The following is a 17,388-nucleotide window of genomic DNA, read 5'->3' on the forward strand; positions in this document are numbered from 1 at the left end:
TACGCATTTCATAAAATACATAATTTGGCTTTTGTGTGCATTATACTATAAATAAAAGCTAGTAGGATGGAAAACAATCAGGGGCATGGTTGTAGCATCAAGAGAAGGAGGGGGAAGGGGGGGCGTAGCCATTTCTTCCCCATCTCAATACAGTGGAGCTCTTCCCTCTACTTCATGAGATTAAAAATGTAACCAACCTTGCCTACCACCCACCCCACTCCTCCACCCCTCCTGCAGTTTGCAAACCAGAAATAGGAATATGCAGGAATAAACTGCATTTAATATATGGTGTCATTCGGCTCAAGGGGGAACTCAGTAACTCTATGGCAAAGGGCAGAATTACTTGAGTTTCTCACAGTTGTAGTTCACTGGCTAGCACCATGAGGTTACCAATTCCATGGTTTGGGCCAAATTATTTACCAGGCTACTTACTCCTGCACAATTCGCCTACCGGAGCATCTTTTTCTCCAGAGACACACTGGCACATTCTTTGTGGCTGGGCTTCTACTGTAGGACAACTTGCCAGAACCTGATCCAGAGGCTGGTCCAGCCTTGTTACAGTTTAGAAGATTAAAAACCATATCCAATCTTCTACTCTAGTGCTTTTAAGCTGCTCAGTTTTAATAGGCTTTAAAATTGTCACTGAATGTTAAATGTAGTAAACTACCTACAGCTGCAATATAGGAATAAATGGGATATACATTTTAAAATATCAAAATTGGGTAATGTAAATCGGGTTTATTTAACCTTCAGCCAACTTTTGCAGTCTGGTAAAAAATGGTTCAACATTGTTTTAGGAGGCTGCTGGAAAAATCTAAGCAGCCTACCTCTTGGCTGTTAAAGTTCCCCCGTCCCATTTCATTTTCTTTCTAGTGTAAATAAGGCCATAGCTATTATTTTAATTTGGAACACGTGACCCTCTTGTGAGGGTTGTTTTCCAAGGACTGGACACACCACAGCATAAAAGATAACTATTTGAGTTCATCTGTGAAATCACTTTCTTGATCTCATCAGTAGAGGGAGGCAGGCCTAGGGCATCCGAGATTGGCAGCTGAGGAATCTCCTGTAAGACATCATAATCAACTGTGGACAGCCAGGTGAGTAGGTTGGAAAAGTGTCCTGCTCAGCAATTTTTCAGTTCTTCCTGGTCTTTGATCAGGCTCAACCCATCAGATGACAGCAGGAGAAGCATCCTGATTTAGAAGGACCATAAACTGACTTTATGGCACTGAAGAACTCTCTGGTGGCATGCATATCTGCATAGCGTTCCACTTGCTCAGCCTTCCTCTGCCACCACTCGTCCTGCATTTCTTGCAGTCCCGTCTGTACTTCGGACTAATTTACCAACAGACAGCACAATGATAATGAATAAAAGTTTAATTCATGCCCAAAGTACCTCTTAATTGAAATAATTGCCTATCAAGGTAGAAATATTTGAAAGGAATAATGTGTTTGCTCTGGTTTGAATCTAGCCACTTTCTTGCTTGCTACATTTCTACATGCCTGGCATGTGTTTTTAACTGAGGCACTATACCTTCTGAAAAGGTGCAGCCTGGAAGTTACAGAATACGGGGAAATTGCCCTTTTTGAGATTATATCTATTACTGGGGATAACTTGTTTTTCAGTTAAGAGAAATTGTTTCAAATGTCACAGTACACACGCATACACACATGCATTCCAATATTCTCACTGCTTTTCATATTTAAAGATAAAAAGGTGTTCAAGCTGTGTGTTTAAATCATACTACAGAGTTATTCTTGAAAATGAACTGAGCAATGAGATGGCGGAACAATTCACCACATTTCAGCTATATTGTGGTAGCACAAAGAAGCACGGTAGGAAAAAAAAGCAAAGCAGCTCTGGAGCCAGTTTTGGAGAACAGCTAATAAAGTTGCAAATTAGAAGGAAGACAAGAGCTATTTAGAGAAAATGAGCTTTCAAAAGCAAATAATCCTCCTTAGATTTAAAATGGAACCATTGCTGTTTGGCCTAGTACCTTCCAAGTAAGTTGCAATGACAGCTCTTGGAATTCTTAGCCACCAGCACCCACAGGCCATTGATGAACACATCCGGAGGCCATCATAGTGAAGAAACATGCAGGAGAGCCTCTTTAATTTGTGGGCTGCTTTGGGGAACGTAGCAGCACGTAGCTTATCAGAAGCTAAGTAGGGTCAGCCATGGTTAATGTTTGGATGGGGGGAATCTCCTGGGAAAGCTAGGGCCATGGGCTAAGCTGGGAACAACCCAGAAGAAGGCAAGGACAAGCCATGTCCATATTCTTGCCAAGAAAACTGCATAGATGTTTCCATAGAGTCACCAAGAATTAAGCTGCAGTGAAATATATACAGGTAGTCCTCAGTTTAACGACCACTTGTTAAGTGACTGTTTGAAGTTATGATGGTGCTGAACGAGTGGTAGTTACGACTGGTCCTCGAAGTTCCAGCCATCCCAACACTCCCATGGTCACGTGATTGTGATCTGGGTGCTTGGTGACCAGCTGACACGATGGTTGCAGTAGCTCATGGTCACGTGATCATCATTTGCAACGTTCCCTGTCGGCTTCCCACAAGCAAAGTCACTCTGGTAAGTCTTCCACACCCGGCAGCATCCACCCCCACCCCACTGCACTCGCGCTGCACCCAGCCGTCGTGCACTCTCCCCCACCCTGTGGCAGCCACTCCAAGCCCCACTGCGCTAATGCCGTGCTGGCAATCCATGCACCCTCCCCCACCTGGCAGCAGCCACTTACCTGCCTGCCAGCCTGCTTGCAACCACCTGGGACTTGCAACTTCCTGCCAGCTTTCCCACTGACTTTGGTTGTTGGAAGCCTGCAGGCAGTTGCAAGGAGGTTCTTGGTTAACAACCCACAAACCTTGCTTAACAATGGCAACAGGGACTGCTGGGATTGCTAATGTTAAGTGATGTGGTAATGTGATATTGCGCTTTATGACCGCATCATTTAGTGATGGAATTCCGGTCCCCATTATCGTCGATAACCTAGGACTACCTGTAGTTTTATCTGGGCTGAGAAGCTAAACAGGATCAGGCTTGGTTAGTACTTGGATAGGAGACTTCCAGAAAATACCAAACAATAAGCTACACTGTGGAATTAAAAAACATCCTGGAAGAAAGGCAATGGCAAACCACATTGTATTGCTGTCAAGAAAAAGCTTAGAAGAATGTACATGAGATCCTTTAGCCCCAATAGGTGGTTACTCCAGGCTGATCTCTGAGCTCAGAAGCTATGCAAGGTTGGCCTGGTTAGTATGCAGATGGGAGAGTATTAAGCAATGCCTTGGCTGTATCCTACACTGGCAAGTTAGAAAACTTCCCAGAAGAACATTGCTTGATACGGTCATCAGGAATCAAGCTCTACTAGAAAGTATCTGTATTTGAGGAGGAGGGACTGGATGTTTTCTCTTTTTTGGACCAAAAAGCAAGCTATGAAATTAAATAAAAGTAATATTTTAGAGCAGGACTGGATAGAATGTAAATTAGATTCTACTAATTGTCTGTTGAGTGATCTGCAATAATAAAAAAAACTGCAAGGGTTGCTAAATTCCCTGTTGCACCAACAAAAGGCTTCTCCCCCCCCCCCCCCCAGTAAGCTAATCATTTTTAAAAATCTGTAATATCTTGAAATAAAGACTTGTATTCTATGGAGGTCGTATTGCCATTTATTCTGCTCCCCAGCCAAAAATGCTCCCAGAGCTCTTTCTATTACATTAATAAAAGCAAACTCATATGCTTATACTATAAAAAATATGACACAAAAAAGCAGAGAGAAAAGGAAAGGCAATTCAGGCACCAAGTCTTAGCACCACTGGACACTTCTGGCATACAACAGATGTCATCTCCACACCACTGATTTTCTGTGGCTCCAGGCAGTGAACCTCAATGTCCCTCCACTCAAACATTCAGAAGAAAACCAGGTGGGCTACTGAAAGAAAAATGGAGTGAGGGAGCAAACCCTGGAACCAGGTCTCAAGGTTACAGTTCTTAGCTGTTTGGTCTTAAAACACACTTAACAGTACCATGGTTTACTGAACCCAATTTTCTGAGCTATAATGGTGCACTGAAGCATGAATGTATGGGTGGGGTGGTACAACACGCTGGGCTAAAATGTGTTGGCAAATTTGTGGTTCAGTCTGTCATGGGAATGTCATGGCAGGTGACAGTCAATCTGGGTCCAGAAATTATGTGGGGTTGGGCCACCAGGAAATTTCAAACCTGCTGGAAGAAGTCAGCGGAAAACAGCTTCTTGAAAACCTGAACAGATGTTTCTGGGCAGACTTCAGAAGTCCAGTTTGACTCGAGGGAGGCTTGATTTTATTTTCTGGCATTGGAACCCAGCCCTTGTTTCCTTCTTGGAGTTGGTTCAGACAGAGACCAGGGTCACCATGGATGAAGCCCTTTAAAATGCATGATTATGCTTGGCCAGAAGAGAAAATGAAAACCTCCAGGATGGCCTTTTCATCTCCAAGCCACTTCTGTGTCTTTTGGACTGAGGACAAAGTATCTCTTTCTTTAAGTATACCTAAGTATTAACTATGGATTAGTATTATTATGAAGTTAACTACTGTTTGCCTGTGATATGTATATGTGTGTTTAATTATTTAATTCCCTTATAAATTGATTTAATTCCCTTATAAATGTCAGTGTCTATTGTGCTGGAAAATAGCATAGGAAGCACAAAGGAGGGATAGGTTAAATTTTGGTGAAAGCATGTGATTCAATGGAGGATGAGGAGGAAAGCATAATCGGTGGAGTTTAAAACTGGTAAGAGCTATTTTTTCACAGCACAAGATAATTCTCCATTTGCACCTTGCTGCCATCTAATGGCCAATAAAATCCTATCCTTCTGAGAAAGTGCGCTCAAATGAAATTGAAGGCAGGATCCAGAGTCACAGCATCTGCTACTGCAATAGCCAGAGAAGGGTAAACCAGACACTCCCAGCACCTCTGCCTTCCTACTTCTGCATGATAGGCCAATGCAGGGATGATGATCTTGCATCCTAAGAGGCCCTTAATTCTAAGAGGTCACTCTAAAGACACTGTATTTCTGTAATGAACTGCAATTTTATATTTTAAAAATTAAAATCCTGATCTCAAACGTTTTTATATATTGCTTTGCAAATAAATCTTCAAGATATCACTCCGTATGCATACATGCAGGATATTTGTAGAAAATCTTGGAGTGGGGAAAATATTAATACCCTAACAAAAAGATTTCTGCGATGATACCTATGATCCTGCTCACCATAAGAGATTAATACAGGTAGACTAATACAGGTAGTCTTTGGGTAATGACAATTGGGACTGGAATTTCTGTCACTAAGTGATGTGGTCATAAAGCGTGATGTCATGTGACCATATCGCTTAGTGACGAAAATCTCGGCAATCCCAGATGACATCATATCCCCAGGACTGTGTGGATCATTAAGCAGGAAGAGGCGGGAGTCCCAGGAAGCAGGCTGGTGAGTGTGCAGGGGATGCTGCGGGCAGGTACTATGGAGTGCAGGCAGGCAAAAAAAGCAGCAGGAGCAACTTCCTGCCAGCTTCCCCATTGACTTTGCTTGTAAAAAGCTGGCAGGGAACATTGGAAATCTCAATCACATGACTGCGGCTTGCTGCAGAGTCAATGGCAAACTGGGCACTGAGGACCTGGATTGCGATCATGCGACTGTGGGGACAGTTTGACGACCAGAACTCCAAGGAAGTCGTAAGTCCCCCTTGTTCAGCACTGTTGTAATTCTGAACAATTGCTGAACAAGTGGTCGTAACCTGAAGACTACCTGTACACATCAGAACCAAAGACCAGATTGGAAAAAAATGTTTGTCAGTGACTCTACTGGTCTTTCCCGTTACTTTTTAACAAACCTTTTAGCTGGAGATGCTAGGAACTGAACCTAGAAATGTCTGCATGCAAAGTATATATTCTACCACTACCAATGTTGCATCCAGAGACAGACAATGCAATCCTGTGCTGGATTGATTGGTAAAATTGTCCCCCATTGCGGGGAGATGGGCGGGGATAAGTCTACTTAATTAATTAATTAATTAATTAATATTTATATGCTGCCAACACTCCATAGACCCATGGTGACTTACAATTCCAGATGTGTCAGTGTCTTTGTCCAAACCAACCCTTAATTCTGCAGAAGGTGCTTGGGTAAACCAGTCACTCAATGATCAGGTGAAAGCAGTTACAGAAAAGTAAAATGAGAATAGAATACACAATACAGAGTTATTGAGTTTCTTTCCTTAATTTTTAATAAAGAGTGAAGAATTTAAAGCAGGCATCAGATTTTGGAATTATCAGAGGCAATTGGTGGACGCTCTCTATTGCTTTAGAAAGCAAGATGCCTATAGGATCAGTTAGCAACTATCAATTAAACCATATTGTGCCATAAAGAAGGAACACCCACTCTCTAGTATACATGTCTACAACAGAGGAAAGGAGGGCAAGTAATGAAACATGTCATGATACAAACCGTGTGACTCACATACTTGCATCTGATGTCAGGATACTATTATGAAAGGCTGGGGTTTGTGTTGGACATAGCAACCTGTTTCATCACTGCTGTTTGTAGCAGACAACTTTGCAGCCTTGCCCAAAAAACATTTTACTTCGACACTGATGAACTTGCAGGAATCATGAACCTCTTCAGCATTTTCTTACATCAAAAAATGTAGTTCTGAAACATACTCTAAGAACTTAAGGCTTTAATAAAATAAAAGACAATAACGCACCAACACTGGCAGTAAAGTAATTCTTATTAAAGATAATGGGATTTTGGAGATATGAAGACTGTTTCTTCAGTATATGTCTCATAGATGATACCCAAGGGGTTAAAGGTTCTGGGTGATATGGCACATGGGTTAATTACATTTCCTCTTGGATGCAGCATAAACCACGATCCAAGAAATGTTTCTATCCAATCTAGTAGTGTTCCATTTTCCAAACATATTCCTATGTGTAGTGATTCACGTGCCTTTACTTTTCCAAGAGCCCAGGACTTAGTCAGCATAGACTGCACTGGGGTGAGAGGGGCAGTTACACAGAGAACCATACCAAGATACTTCCATGCTCCCAATCATGGACAGCACCCAGAAAAAGCATGCCTTTGTAGATCTCAATCACCCAAGTTGTATTTTGGTACTGAAATAACTGTTCAGCTCAATTTTCATATTAAAGCAGCTACATCTTTAAATGCTTCCCATGCTGCTGCAGGCACAATTGCAACAGGTGGAAATATACATGAGAAGAGGCTAGTAAAACATGTATTTGCATGCAGAAGGTCCCCAATTCAATCTCCAGTGACACCCTATTATAAGGACTGGGAAGCGGGTGAAGTATACTTTTGGCTGAGAACTTGGAGAACTCCAGCCAGTCAGAATAGACAATATGGGACCACATCTCTCTAGCATCCTGTCACAATATATCAAGCACACATTGTTCTTTCTAGCTGACAAGAGACCGTGAGAGTTTCACACAGGTTTTCATAACTTTCTCATAGGAAAGAGGAGCTACTCTTTAACTGCAAAAGGAGAAAGATTAAAAAAAAGTCTTCTGGAAAGGAGAATTGCAAGTGCAATGCTGGTAAATAAAAATGGACTCTAAGTAGTGTTGGCTAAAACTCTTGAAATGATTGTGAGTGGGAAGGGGTCCAAAGACCCACTGAAGGAAGAGGACTGCTGCAGGACCCATCTATCCAACACATGGTTTTCATGGAAGCTGAAGATGACAGAGGGATACCATGTCCTACCAGCCAGACATTAAAGAGAGAATGCTAGCCAGTGTAATTAATCTCTTTACTTATCTTTATGTAGGAAGCAGGGATAGCATATAAACCAGTGCTTCTCAATCTCAGCAATTTTAAGCATGTTGGCTGGGGAATTCTGGAGTTGAAGTTCTCATATCTTAAAAGTTACTGAGATTGAGAAACACTGATGCAGATGTAACAGTGCTCATATTTAGCAAACACCGTAGATACACAGGTAACAAGGTAAACATTACCAGAAGTAGAAAGCTTTTGGTAACATTTAGTAAAAGTGTTTGGCAACTATATAAATCTGTTGATATTGCTTTGCTGTATAGTTTTATTGCAGCTTCCTGACTATTTATCAATAAGAAAGGTGGGAGAGTGGGGGAAAACAATTTAGTTTGTTGGGCTAAGCCGCTGTAATAAAACACTAAAACCGAAACTTGCTTTCCTGTGTTAATTAAAAAAAAAAAGAGAAGATTCACAAAAAGTATCTTGAGTGTTGTGTCTTGGATCAACCTCCCAAGTGCTTATAACAAAGTCATGATTTTATTAAAATTATATTTCAGTGAGTAACAATTTCTAGCCTGGCAAAGGAAATATTGCCACTGAACAGAAGTTTTATTTTACAGTACTTGAATTATATAATCTAATTTAATCATAACTAGCAAATCTAACCAATTAATCAGTGAAACACTATAACCCTTCTTTAAACTGAAGAACATTAAACAGAATGTTAATTTAAAACATATTTAATTGAAATTAAATATGATTTACAACAAACATTTCCTTTTACAAGCATTGCAATTTTCCTTTGTTGTCCTATCAACCTGACATGTCATAGAACTCTCTACAGGTGACACACTAACATTATATGGATATTGCCAAAAATGCCTGGGACTATCCCATCTTCAACAACAGCGGGCTGAGCACAGTGTGGTTGTTTATGTTGAAAGAGTAGCATTCCGTGGTCTTGTAAGTTCCTGTTAACTGGCCTGAACCCAGAAGTGCCCGCATGTGAAACTCTGCCCCCTTCCATTCTTTTGGCGGCTCTGACTGCGTTTCCTAGCAATACTTCCTATAGCTGATATGTGCAAAGGATCTAACTATATAATGTGCTCTTCGCACATGCCTTCCTTTCCTTACTGTGGTATTATGGAAAACAGCTGATCCACCAACCAGTGAGGTAACATACAACAGGGCATCCGCCATTTTGTATTTCAGACAAACAAAAAATTCTTTAGGCAGTATTCAGACAATAGGGCTGAACGCAAGAATGCACAGGCTACAAACTTGTATGTCAAAGGAATGGAAAAGGAAGAAATTATTCCACAAGTATAGTATCAATGCTCTCTTGAGAGAGGTCAGGATCCAGTGCATTTTGTGACTCCACATGAGTTTGCGAGAGGGTGCCACTTTTCATCATACTTGGGATCCAGTTGTCACCATATGGCTGAAACTTGATGGCTGTCGTGCTGCCAACCCTCTGGCATCGGCCAAATTTGAAGTGTTTACCTTTGTGTGTATACATGTGTTCAAGAAGCTGGTTTTTTCGGAGGAATTTATGACCACAGACGGTGCAGCTGATCTTTCTTTTCCGTGAAAAGGAAAAGTTGCAGTTTAGTTCCACAGGTTCTGTGTCCTTGGATACCAGTGACAGCTGGCCAATTGGCAGAGCCTCTAGGTTGGGGTGGGTGGGATATTCTGAGTAGTGCTCATTCTCTTTCTGAAGGAAGGAACTGAGCCTGTGACTTTCAGTAGCTTCACTGTTTTCACTGAGAGGCTGGAGCTGGCTAAGGTTATTGCTCTCCAGGATGGAGGTTGGAACCCTGAAGGGCAATGATCCTGACACATGAGTAAACAGGTGTTCACACAAATTGCTCCGGGATTCAAAATGCTCCCCACAATACTGGCATAAATGAACTTTGAGGTTTTCTTTGGAAAAGGCTGGACCCCTGAGATTTGGGGAAGATGATGTGTGACTCTGAGAGACAACTGGCTCTGGGTCAGTCTTCTCCTGTTTTATAGTCACAGGTGGATTTGCAGATTCCTCTGCTGGTTTCACAGCTGTCTTGGCAGAAGGATGGGAAACCTGCTGGTCCAAAGACCCGTCATCCAGCCCAATTGCCAGAGAGAGTTGGAGCTGAGGATGATCTCCCTGATTAGCGGCTCTGCTACCAATACTGGTTAAATTTTCCTTTGCTTGGAGGTTCCCCTTCACAGCCTTATGCGTGGTTGAGATCTGAATCCCATAAAGGTTTGAAGACTGCACAACCTCTGGAGAAAGCATCTGGTTCATTTCAATTGCCATGCGAGAAAGGTAGTCAGCATGCAGGAAACGGATGCCTTCTTCTAGCCGCGTATGATTGACCATCTGTTTAGGTCCTTTGCCAGTGTACATTATATGCAGCAAGTAGCTGAATATGTCAGGTTGGATATCAGTGGGCTGAATCTTTATGCATTCACTGCTTGAAACAAAAGTGAGAGTTAAGTAAGAACATCATGGTGCAACCTCTGTTTATCGAAGGACAAAGGCAAACAGTATGTCTCAAGATGCCTTAAGAACCAATATGTTAATTAAGACATATGCTTTCAGGGACTAGAGGCCCTTCTATAAATGTGTGAAGTGAATTCCAGTCATATAGAAATATAGGTGCATAAAGTTAAAAAAAAAAATTAGAAAAAGTATCAGTGGTGAAAACACATTAAAATGTCTCTATATACCTAAGAGCAAAATCTGGTGGATACACTAGGCTTACCTACGCATAAACAGTTGATATGCTTTCCTCCTGGCCTGAGATCACAAGAACAGTGTCATCTGCAGACTGTGGCCACCATCTTGACTTCCCCCTGGTGACACCCTTGAGGAAAGTGTGTTGTTCTGAAAACTGCTCCCCCCCCTTGCATTCCTCTTAACAGATCTCAGGAATGAAGCTGATAGAGGTGCTGCCCCCAAGCAAGGGTGGTGGCTTGCTGCTGCTCCTGGGGGTGGCAGTGGTGCGAGAAGAGAGTGCTCAGGAACTTTTTCTTCTTGTCTTAAAAGCCAGATACCCCAACTCATAACATTTAGTACCCAGAAAGGGGGACTCCATCCTAGTGCACTGATGGAGAGGAAGAAGTTTACTTTTCTTAAGAGTTACAACTCCCTGCCCAACTTCTTCCACTGTCTTCTTGTCCCTTTTGCTGAGTTGCCTCCTGGATTAGACAAAATATAACATCCCTATTTTTAGCTAAAGGAAGAGGAAAAAGGAGCTCACAACAGTCTCTCCAACAGGAACACTGATTGTGTGGAAGATTTTCCATGAAGTTGACATTTTCCTGACAATAAACAAATGGTGGCCAAACATGATTCTGTTGTCACTGCAGCCAAACCAGAAATGGCCACAGATGCACACAGCCCTAGGACTGGATGGGAGCAGGGCGACTGCAGTGGGACCCTCCAACAACTCCTCTGCCATGAAACACAGAATGTTCTCATAGTAGGTCTGTTTTCTGATGGATAAACGTATCCTTTAAATCAGTTTGGTTTAAATGTTTGGACTTCAACTTCCAGAATTCCCCCAGCCACACATCTTAAAGTTGCCAAGTCTGAAAAACACTCCTTTAAACCTATACAATAATTAAAATGATGATCTTGTCCATCACTAAAATGCTCCCTTTTATCTGAGCTCCTGATTTACGATATTTATTTTGCAGACCATTTGGAGGATAATGTGATACATTATTTGAAGTCATGCCCACGAATTTCAAGCTTTGCAAATTTCCATGACATACAAGGCCAGCAAATAAAATGCTGAAGACCAAGTGAAAACTAATTTCTGAAGCTTCCACCAAGAAGTCAACATGGGTCTTAAAATGTTCTTCAAAAGAGGGTACTGACTTACCTTGTCTGATGAATGAATATCATCTTAAAATAGTTGGAAAAAGCAGCCAGCACAGCTCGATGAGCTTTGAAGTAGACGTCTCCAATTGCAACAGTGCAGTCACAGAGAAAGCCAAATTCTCGCTGCATGTTTAGTTGTTGCAGGAGAATCAGGCTGTGGCTTGCTGTATCCATTGTGGTTCTAGGGGACAAAAGAAGGTCTCTTAAGGAACATGCTCACTTCAGTGCAGTCAACTGCAGGAGGACCTGCAATCTAATGCAAAAACATATTGCCTAAGGTATACCTTGCAAGAAAAAAACAATCTAAAGAGATGCTGCCAGTTAATGCAGACAGCTGTCCCCATTCTAAACAGGAAAATGTGTTTTCAAATATATATTTTGGGGGACGCAATGTCTTCTTGTCCTGTTGTATCTCTATAATGGTATGTGGGAATGACCTTGGGAGACAGGGGAAGAACTGCTGTAATTACTTGCAAGATTGATGTCAGCCTTGTGAAGTAGTCCAGATAGGAAGCATGCCCAGATGAACTAATTCTACTTTATTGTTAAGGTTACATTAACAGAATACTGCAAGTTTGAAAGTACATTTCTCCCCTCACCACCAGCGCCAAGAAATTAGGGAGGGCCCCTTCTGAGATGTTTGCCACACCCACATTCCTGATGAGGGCTAAGCTGCCTCTTATCTGACTGTTCCCCTGGCTGCGGCTCTTCCCGTCTCCCACGGACATTCCCACATACCATTACAATCTCTCAGGAACCTTTATCAAATTAGCATTTCAGTCCATCTAGCTTGGGCCAGGCAATCTTTCAGAGGCCAAGGATATCACCTTTTTTTTAGAGTTAAATTCAGTGAGGCAATGAAGTAAACTGGGTGAGGCTGGTTTTGTACTTCTTTCTGAATGGGAACGTTTTTTTAAAGTTTAAAAAATGGGTGGTAAAGCATTGCAGAACTTAGTTTTCTTGTTTCCTGCCTATTGCTATTAAGCAATAATAATTGGAGGAGGCTCTGAGGACCACAATGAAGGAGCTCAGGGGACCAGAAGAAGCCCTGGGGCCACAAATTGCCTACCTGTGGCCTAGCTGGTGATGATGGGATTTCAAGGAAAGAGATGGGCTGGGAGACATCTTTTTCTGTATAATTGTGTCCACTCAGATGGAAGTGTTCAAAGTGCTTATCCTGGATAACTGGGCAACAGATTACAGTCTAACAAACAATTCAAACTAATGTTTGCTGAGCTGTCCTTGAGAGGACAAAAACAAGGATGTGGGTGTTCCCTTCTGGCTGAGTACATTTTTAATTTTTCTCTCCTATCCTACTCCAAAGTCAGGAGCTAGAAAGGAATGGGATCTTTGTAATTTATAGCCTTTTCTGGAACTTTCCCTACCACCATACCTTTATTTCCCTTCTCCCATTAGGAAAACTTGTCTTGGAGACTGGAAGTGTTTTTCCACTACTACATTTCCTCCTCTAACAGTGAAGCTCTTTTTCTGATCTTGAAAGAGGAAATGTATATATTAATTTGCTGGATTTCTATACTGTTTCATTCCTAAAGCTCTGACTGGTATAAAATCATCAAAAAATTAAACCTGTATATGAAGATGGCAACCAGCACCTTGAATTGCATCCAAGAAACTAACTAGCAGCCAGTGCTGCTCCTGGAATAGAATTGTTATGTGGGCAAATTTAGATATGTCAGTAAGTACGCAGGCACATGCTGTACCAGTCTAAGCTTCTGAATGGCCTTCAAGGACAGCCCCATGTACAGTGACTTGCAATAGTCCATGAAGTGACAAAGACGAGTGACCATGTGCACTGACTACTAACCAATGGAAAGAAAAACTGGCACAAGCTGTACTTGTGCAAAAGCTCTAACGTTTCAAGCAGGAGCTGACTGCAAATCAGCTTCAGAGCTACAGATGGAACACCTCTAGATTTGGAAGGTCTACAGGTCCATAGCCACTCTATCCTGTTGGGTTTAGCCTGTTCTTTTAAGTGCCTAGGGGCACCAGGTCAAGACTTCCACCACATCACCAGCATAGCTTAATTTGTTGAAAGGTGGTTTCACACAGTGATTAACTAGGCCTGGAGAGATCCAAATTCAACCCTATCCACAGCCATGGAAACTCATGGGGTGACTCTAGGCCAGGCATTTTTCTCACAGCCCAACATAACTTCACAAGGCTGTTATGGGAAAAAATGGGAAAGAGTTGTCCATACATAGCTTGAAGCTCCTGGAGGAAAGATGAGACATAAATCTATCAAGTAAATATGCAGGGACCTTAAAACCAGAGCTCAGAACTATAATGATTAGGAATGTCTACAAACTCAATCTATCCCAGGACATTGTTTTAAATGTATTGTTGTGTTGGTTGTTTTAATGCTAATATTTGTTTAAGTTCTAAGATAATTTGGTTGGATTGCCTTGTAATTATTATGGGGCTTTTTATTTGGTTTGTACTACACCTTGGTAAAGGCCTGTAATCAATTATTATTTGTTATTAAATTCCTAGCACATTCCGTGGAGTAAATCCCAGCAAATACAATGGTACTTCTGAACAGGCATAAACAGGATGGCATTTTAAACAATTCCGCCTGGAGTGTAAGAAACAGCCTGGAGGGCACTGGGGAAAATAAAATCCACTTCCCTTGTTACCACTTTAATCTTTGGGGAGCCTGAGCCTGAAACATGAGGTCCACTTCATTAAGGTCAGCATTTAGATTTCACCTTTCAGCAGCTATGTTGGCACGATACATTTACTTATGACTAGCTCAACCATGATTAAGTCATACAATTTTCTGGAGTTGTGCAACATGAATTATCCAAATGGGCTGGCTTTGTACAATACTTTTACATCCTCTGAATCTAGCCAAGTATCTTTGGCAGCATAAATGTGACTTGCTTCTAAGTAACAGTGAAAAAAAAACCTTCACAAAGCTAAATATGAATTATGAACTAAAAGAGAAGCAACCACAATACAGTACAGCAATAAAGCAATTCTTTATAAAATTCTGGGAGATAAAGATGCTTAAAAGATCAAAAATCCTCTGTCCCATGTGTAATGCATAAACAACACAGTAATTCCAAATACTCTCATTGTTGCACAATAAACAGAGAAAACAGCACCACAGATTCCCACTGAAAAATTCTTTACAGGTCTTTCCAAATCGAGTTCCATTGGGTTTAACAGAACCATTCTCTCTCCTTCTCCCTAATGTAATTATATGCATTCTAGAGTTTCAATACTGAAGCTTTTTTAAAACAATGCCCAAATATTAACATAAACTTACAGTCAGAATGTAAGCGCAATCTTCGAATTAATGTGATAAAACCGCCGATTAGAGAGCAGTTCCCCCCTTCCTACTATCCTAGGCTAGCGGCTTTATCCCATCCGGTCCTACTTCAACATGGCGCCCTCCACCTTCCCTGGCAAGGAATGATGGGAATGGCAGAGGCGCTCATCTGGAGGGCGCCAAGTTGGCTAAGACTAAGATGGTAAAATTAGACAGGTTTCCGGAGGGGGGGAGGGCTGCACTACTCGTAATCAGGTTCACGCCGCAGCTGAACGCCCTGAAAAAGCGGCTCGACTCGAACTCCTCCAGAAGCCGCCGCCGCCGCCGCTTGAAAAGCCGCCAAGGCAGGAGCGGAGTGGAACCCACCAGCCCGGGGGAAGCCACAAGGGCGGGAGTCAGAGAAGGCGGCGCCCTCCTCGAGCAGGACGCCACTCGGCTTCGCGGGCCGCCCTGCCGCCGCCCACTGTGTCTGCAAAGGCCGCGGCAAAATGCACGAATATAGGTGTGCGCGCGAGGAGACAAGCCGGCGGCCAAGCTTGCGGCCCCTCTCGAGGGTCCCGTTCCGCTTTCTGCGCTCCGCTCGCGCGGGGGCTGCGGGCTGCCGTAGCTGCGCCACGACTCCGAAAAGCCCTCTCCAGCGTCTTGGGTGGAAGCTAAGGCGGGAGTGGGGTGCGGATTGTTTACACAAAGAGAGGGCGCAGCCGGTTCTCCTTACTGACCTCACCGCACCCAGGGAAAGCCTGCGCCGGCGGTGCAACGAGTGCCCCAACGGGTAGCTGGGCCGGTTGAATCCTTACCCCGATCGGCCCTCGGCAGAGGAAAGTAGCAGGCGACAGCGGCACCCAGGGCTGGCGTGCACACGCAAGGCGCGCTCTCGCTGCTGCCGCCGCCTAAGCGGAGGGAAAAGAAGAGCCTCCCCTCGAAAGGAGAAGGTGGGGGCCGTGACTCCCGGATGAAAAAAGGGCAAGGGCTGAATCACACCGGCCCTACCCCGATTAGAGGCCTGCTGGATAGTAACTCTTTTTCATGTTTTTGAAAGCGAGCGAGAGGGGAGGTACTCCTCTTTTCAGCGGGGGTTCGAAGGAGCTGGCAAATGGCCCTGGGCTCAAGGGTTGCCTTCTAAGGAGGAATGCTCTCAGGACAGAAGGCCAAGCCCCCCTTGCTGCCCCCCTCAGCACTTGGCTTATCACATTTCACAGGAAGTGAAGTAGCACAGTTCCCATCTGAAGAGCCCCCTTGCCTCACTGTAACATTAAAACCGGAGTCTAACCTGATGCAACTGCCTTGCTACTTTTGGAAATGCCATGCAGCCCCGACTTTCTGGGCAACATCTGTAACTGGTGGGAAGAGCCACGACAGTTAGTGTGCACACTTCCTTGCATATACTGTAGATGCATTTAGAGCTGGACAAGGAAGGACAACTATTTGGTGGCCAGAAGCCTCACATGACTTTGTGAGGGGGGAAGGGCTGAGTATACAAATTACTGAGTGTAAAAATGTCACACATTTGGGCCGAACCAAGAGGTTTGGGAGGAATTCTTCCTTGGTTTCAGAGGGAAGTCTTTTTGGCCCATTTTAGTAATTACAATTTCCAAATATTCCCTGCCTTATGACACAAGTATGTTTCTTTGCATTTGTGTTTAGATGGAATTTTGGATGTTGCAACAAAAGGGTTCAGCCCTGGTGCCTCATGTTGTGCACTCTTATTTAAAGAGAATATACTTTACTATAAACAAAAAACACACAGGCAGCTTAAAACTTAAACATTATAATATAATATTGAAGGATGGGATGAAGCAAAGGAATTGATTTGGGCTCAGATTATACTTTGGCACACGATCTGGCACAGAAGACTGGCTTCTGCAATTAAGAAATCTGATAGGAAAGTGTCTTTGACTTTGAAGAGCTCCTGGCAAAGAACATTAAGACAAACAACAAAAACCTTTCAAGTACTTCAGAATAGGCAACTGGTTACAAAGGTCTTCTAATCTGAGGCTGCGATTTTAACAGGAGGGTAAGGATACGGTAGAGGAACTGACTGAATTCTATGCATCTGTTTTCATTGTTAAAGATTTAGGACAGATGCCTGCGCTAGATCTGGGTTTTTCAGTAGAATTGGATGAAAACTGATCAGAGATGAAATCAGAGGTAACAAAAGATTAAAACTATAAACCAAATTAATCAACCAGAAATAAATAAATAAATCTCCCAGTTCAGATAGTTAGTATACAAGATTGTTTAGATCGCTTATTTTTTTCCCAAAAAAGTATGTAATTTTTCTTTTACTTTGGGATCTGTTCCTGAGGACTGAAAAATAGCCAGTTTGATTCCAATTTAAAAAAAAGGAATAAATAGTCCTGGTAGTGTAATATCTGTTCTAGGGAAGTATTGTAATTGAAAATATTAAGGAATAGCAAAATGATAGTAGTATAAGTCTTCTTGAAAA

At 42.6% G+C, this 17,388-nt stretch overlaps 1 protein-coding gene across 5 annotated transcripts; it reads right to left on the reverse strand.

Moving 5' to 3' along the window:
• Positions 1–6,244: 6,244 nt before the first annotated feature.
• ZBTB25 (zinc finger and BTB domain containing 25) lies at positions 6,245–16,018 on the reverse strand. Of its 5 annotated transcripts, none has more exons than XM_007435627.3 (3): positions 15,662–16,018; positions 11,652–11,831; positions 6,245–10,235 (listed from the first exon to the last, which is right to left on the reverse strand). In XM_007435627.3, the coding sequence occupies exons 2-3, from the start codon at positions 11,822–11,824 to the stop codon at positions 9,092–9,094; spliced, it is 1,317 nt and encodes a 438-aa protein (XP_007435689.1). In that variant the 5' UTR covers positions 11,825–11,831; positions 15,662–16,018; the 3' UTR covers positions 6,245–9,091. The 5 variants fall into 5 exon arrangements, with proteins under 5 accessions (XP_007435689.1, XP_007435690.1, XP_007435691.1 ...); XM_007435628.3 differs by having other exon boundaries at positions 15,740–15,895; XM_007435629.4 differs by lacking the exon at positions 15,662–16,018 and adding an exon at positions 14,940–15,618.
• Between the last annotated feature and the right edge of the window lie 1,370 nt (positions 16,019–17,388).

Source organism: Python bivittatus, unplaced genomic scaffold (assembly GCF_059951505.1).
Source record: "Python bivittatus isolate LINGU-HERP-01145 unplaced genomic scaffold, Pbiv_v1 ctg000580_np1212, whole genome shotgun sequence".
Taxonomy (NCBI): Eukaryota; Metazoa; Chordata; class Lepidosauria; order Squamata; family Pythonidae; genus Python; species Python bivittatus.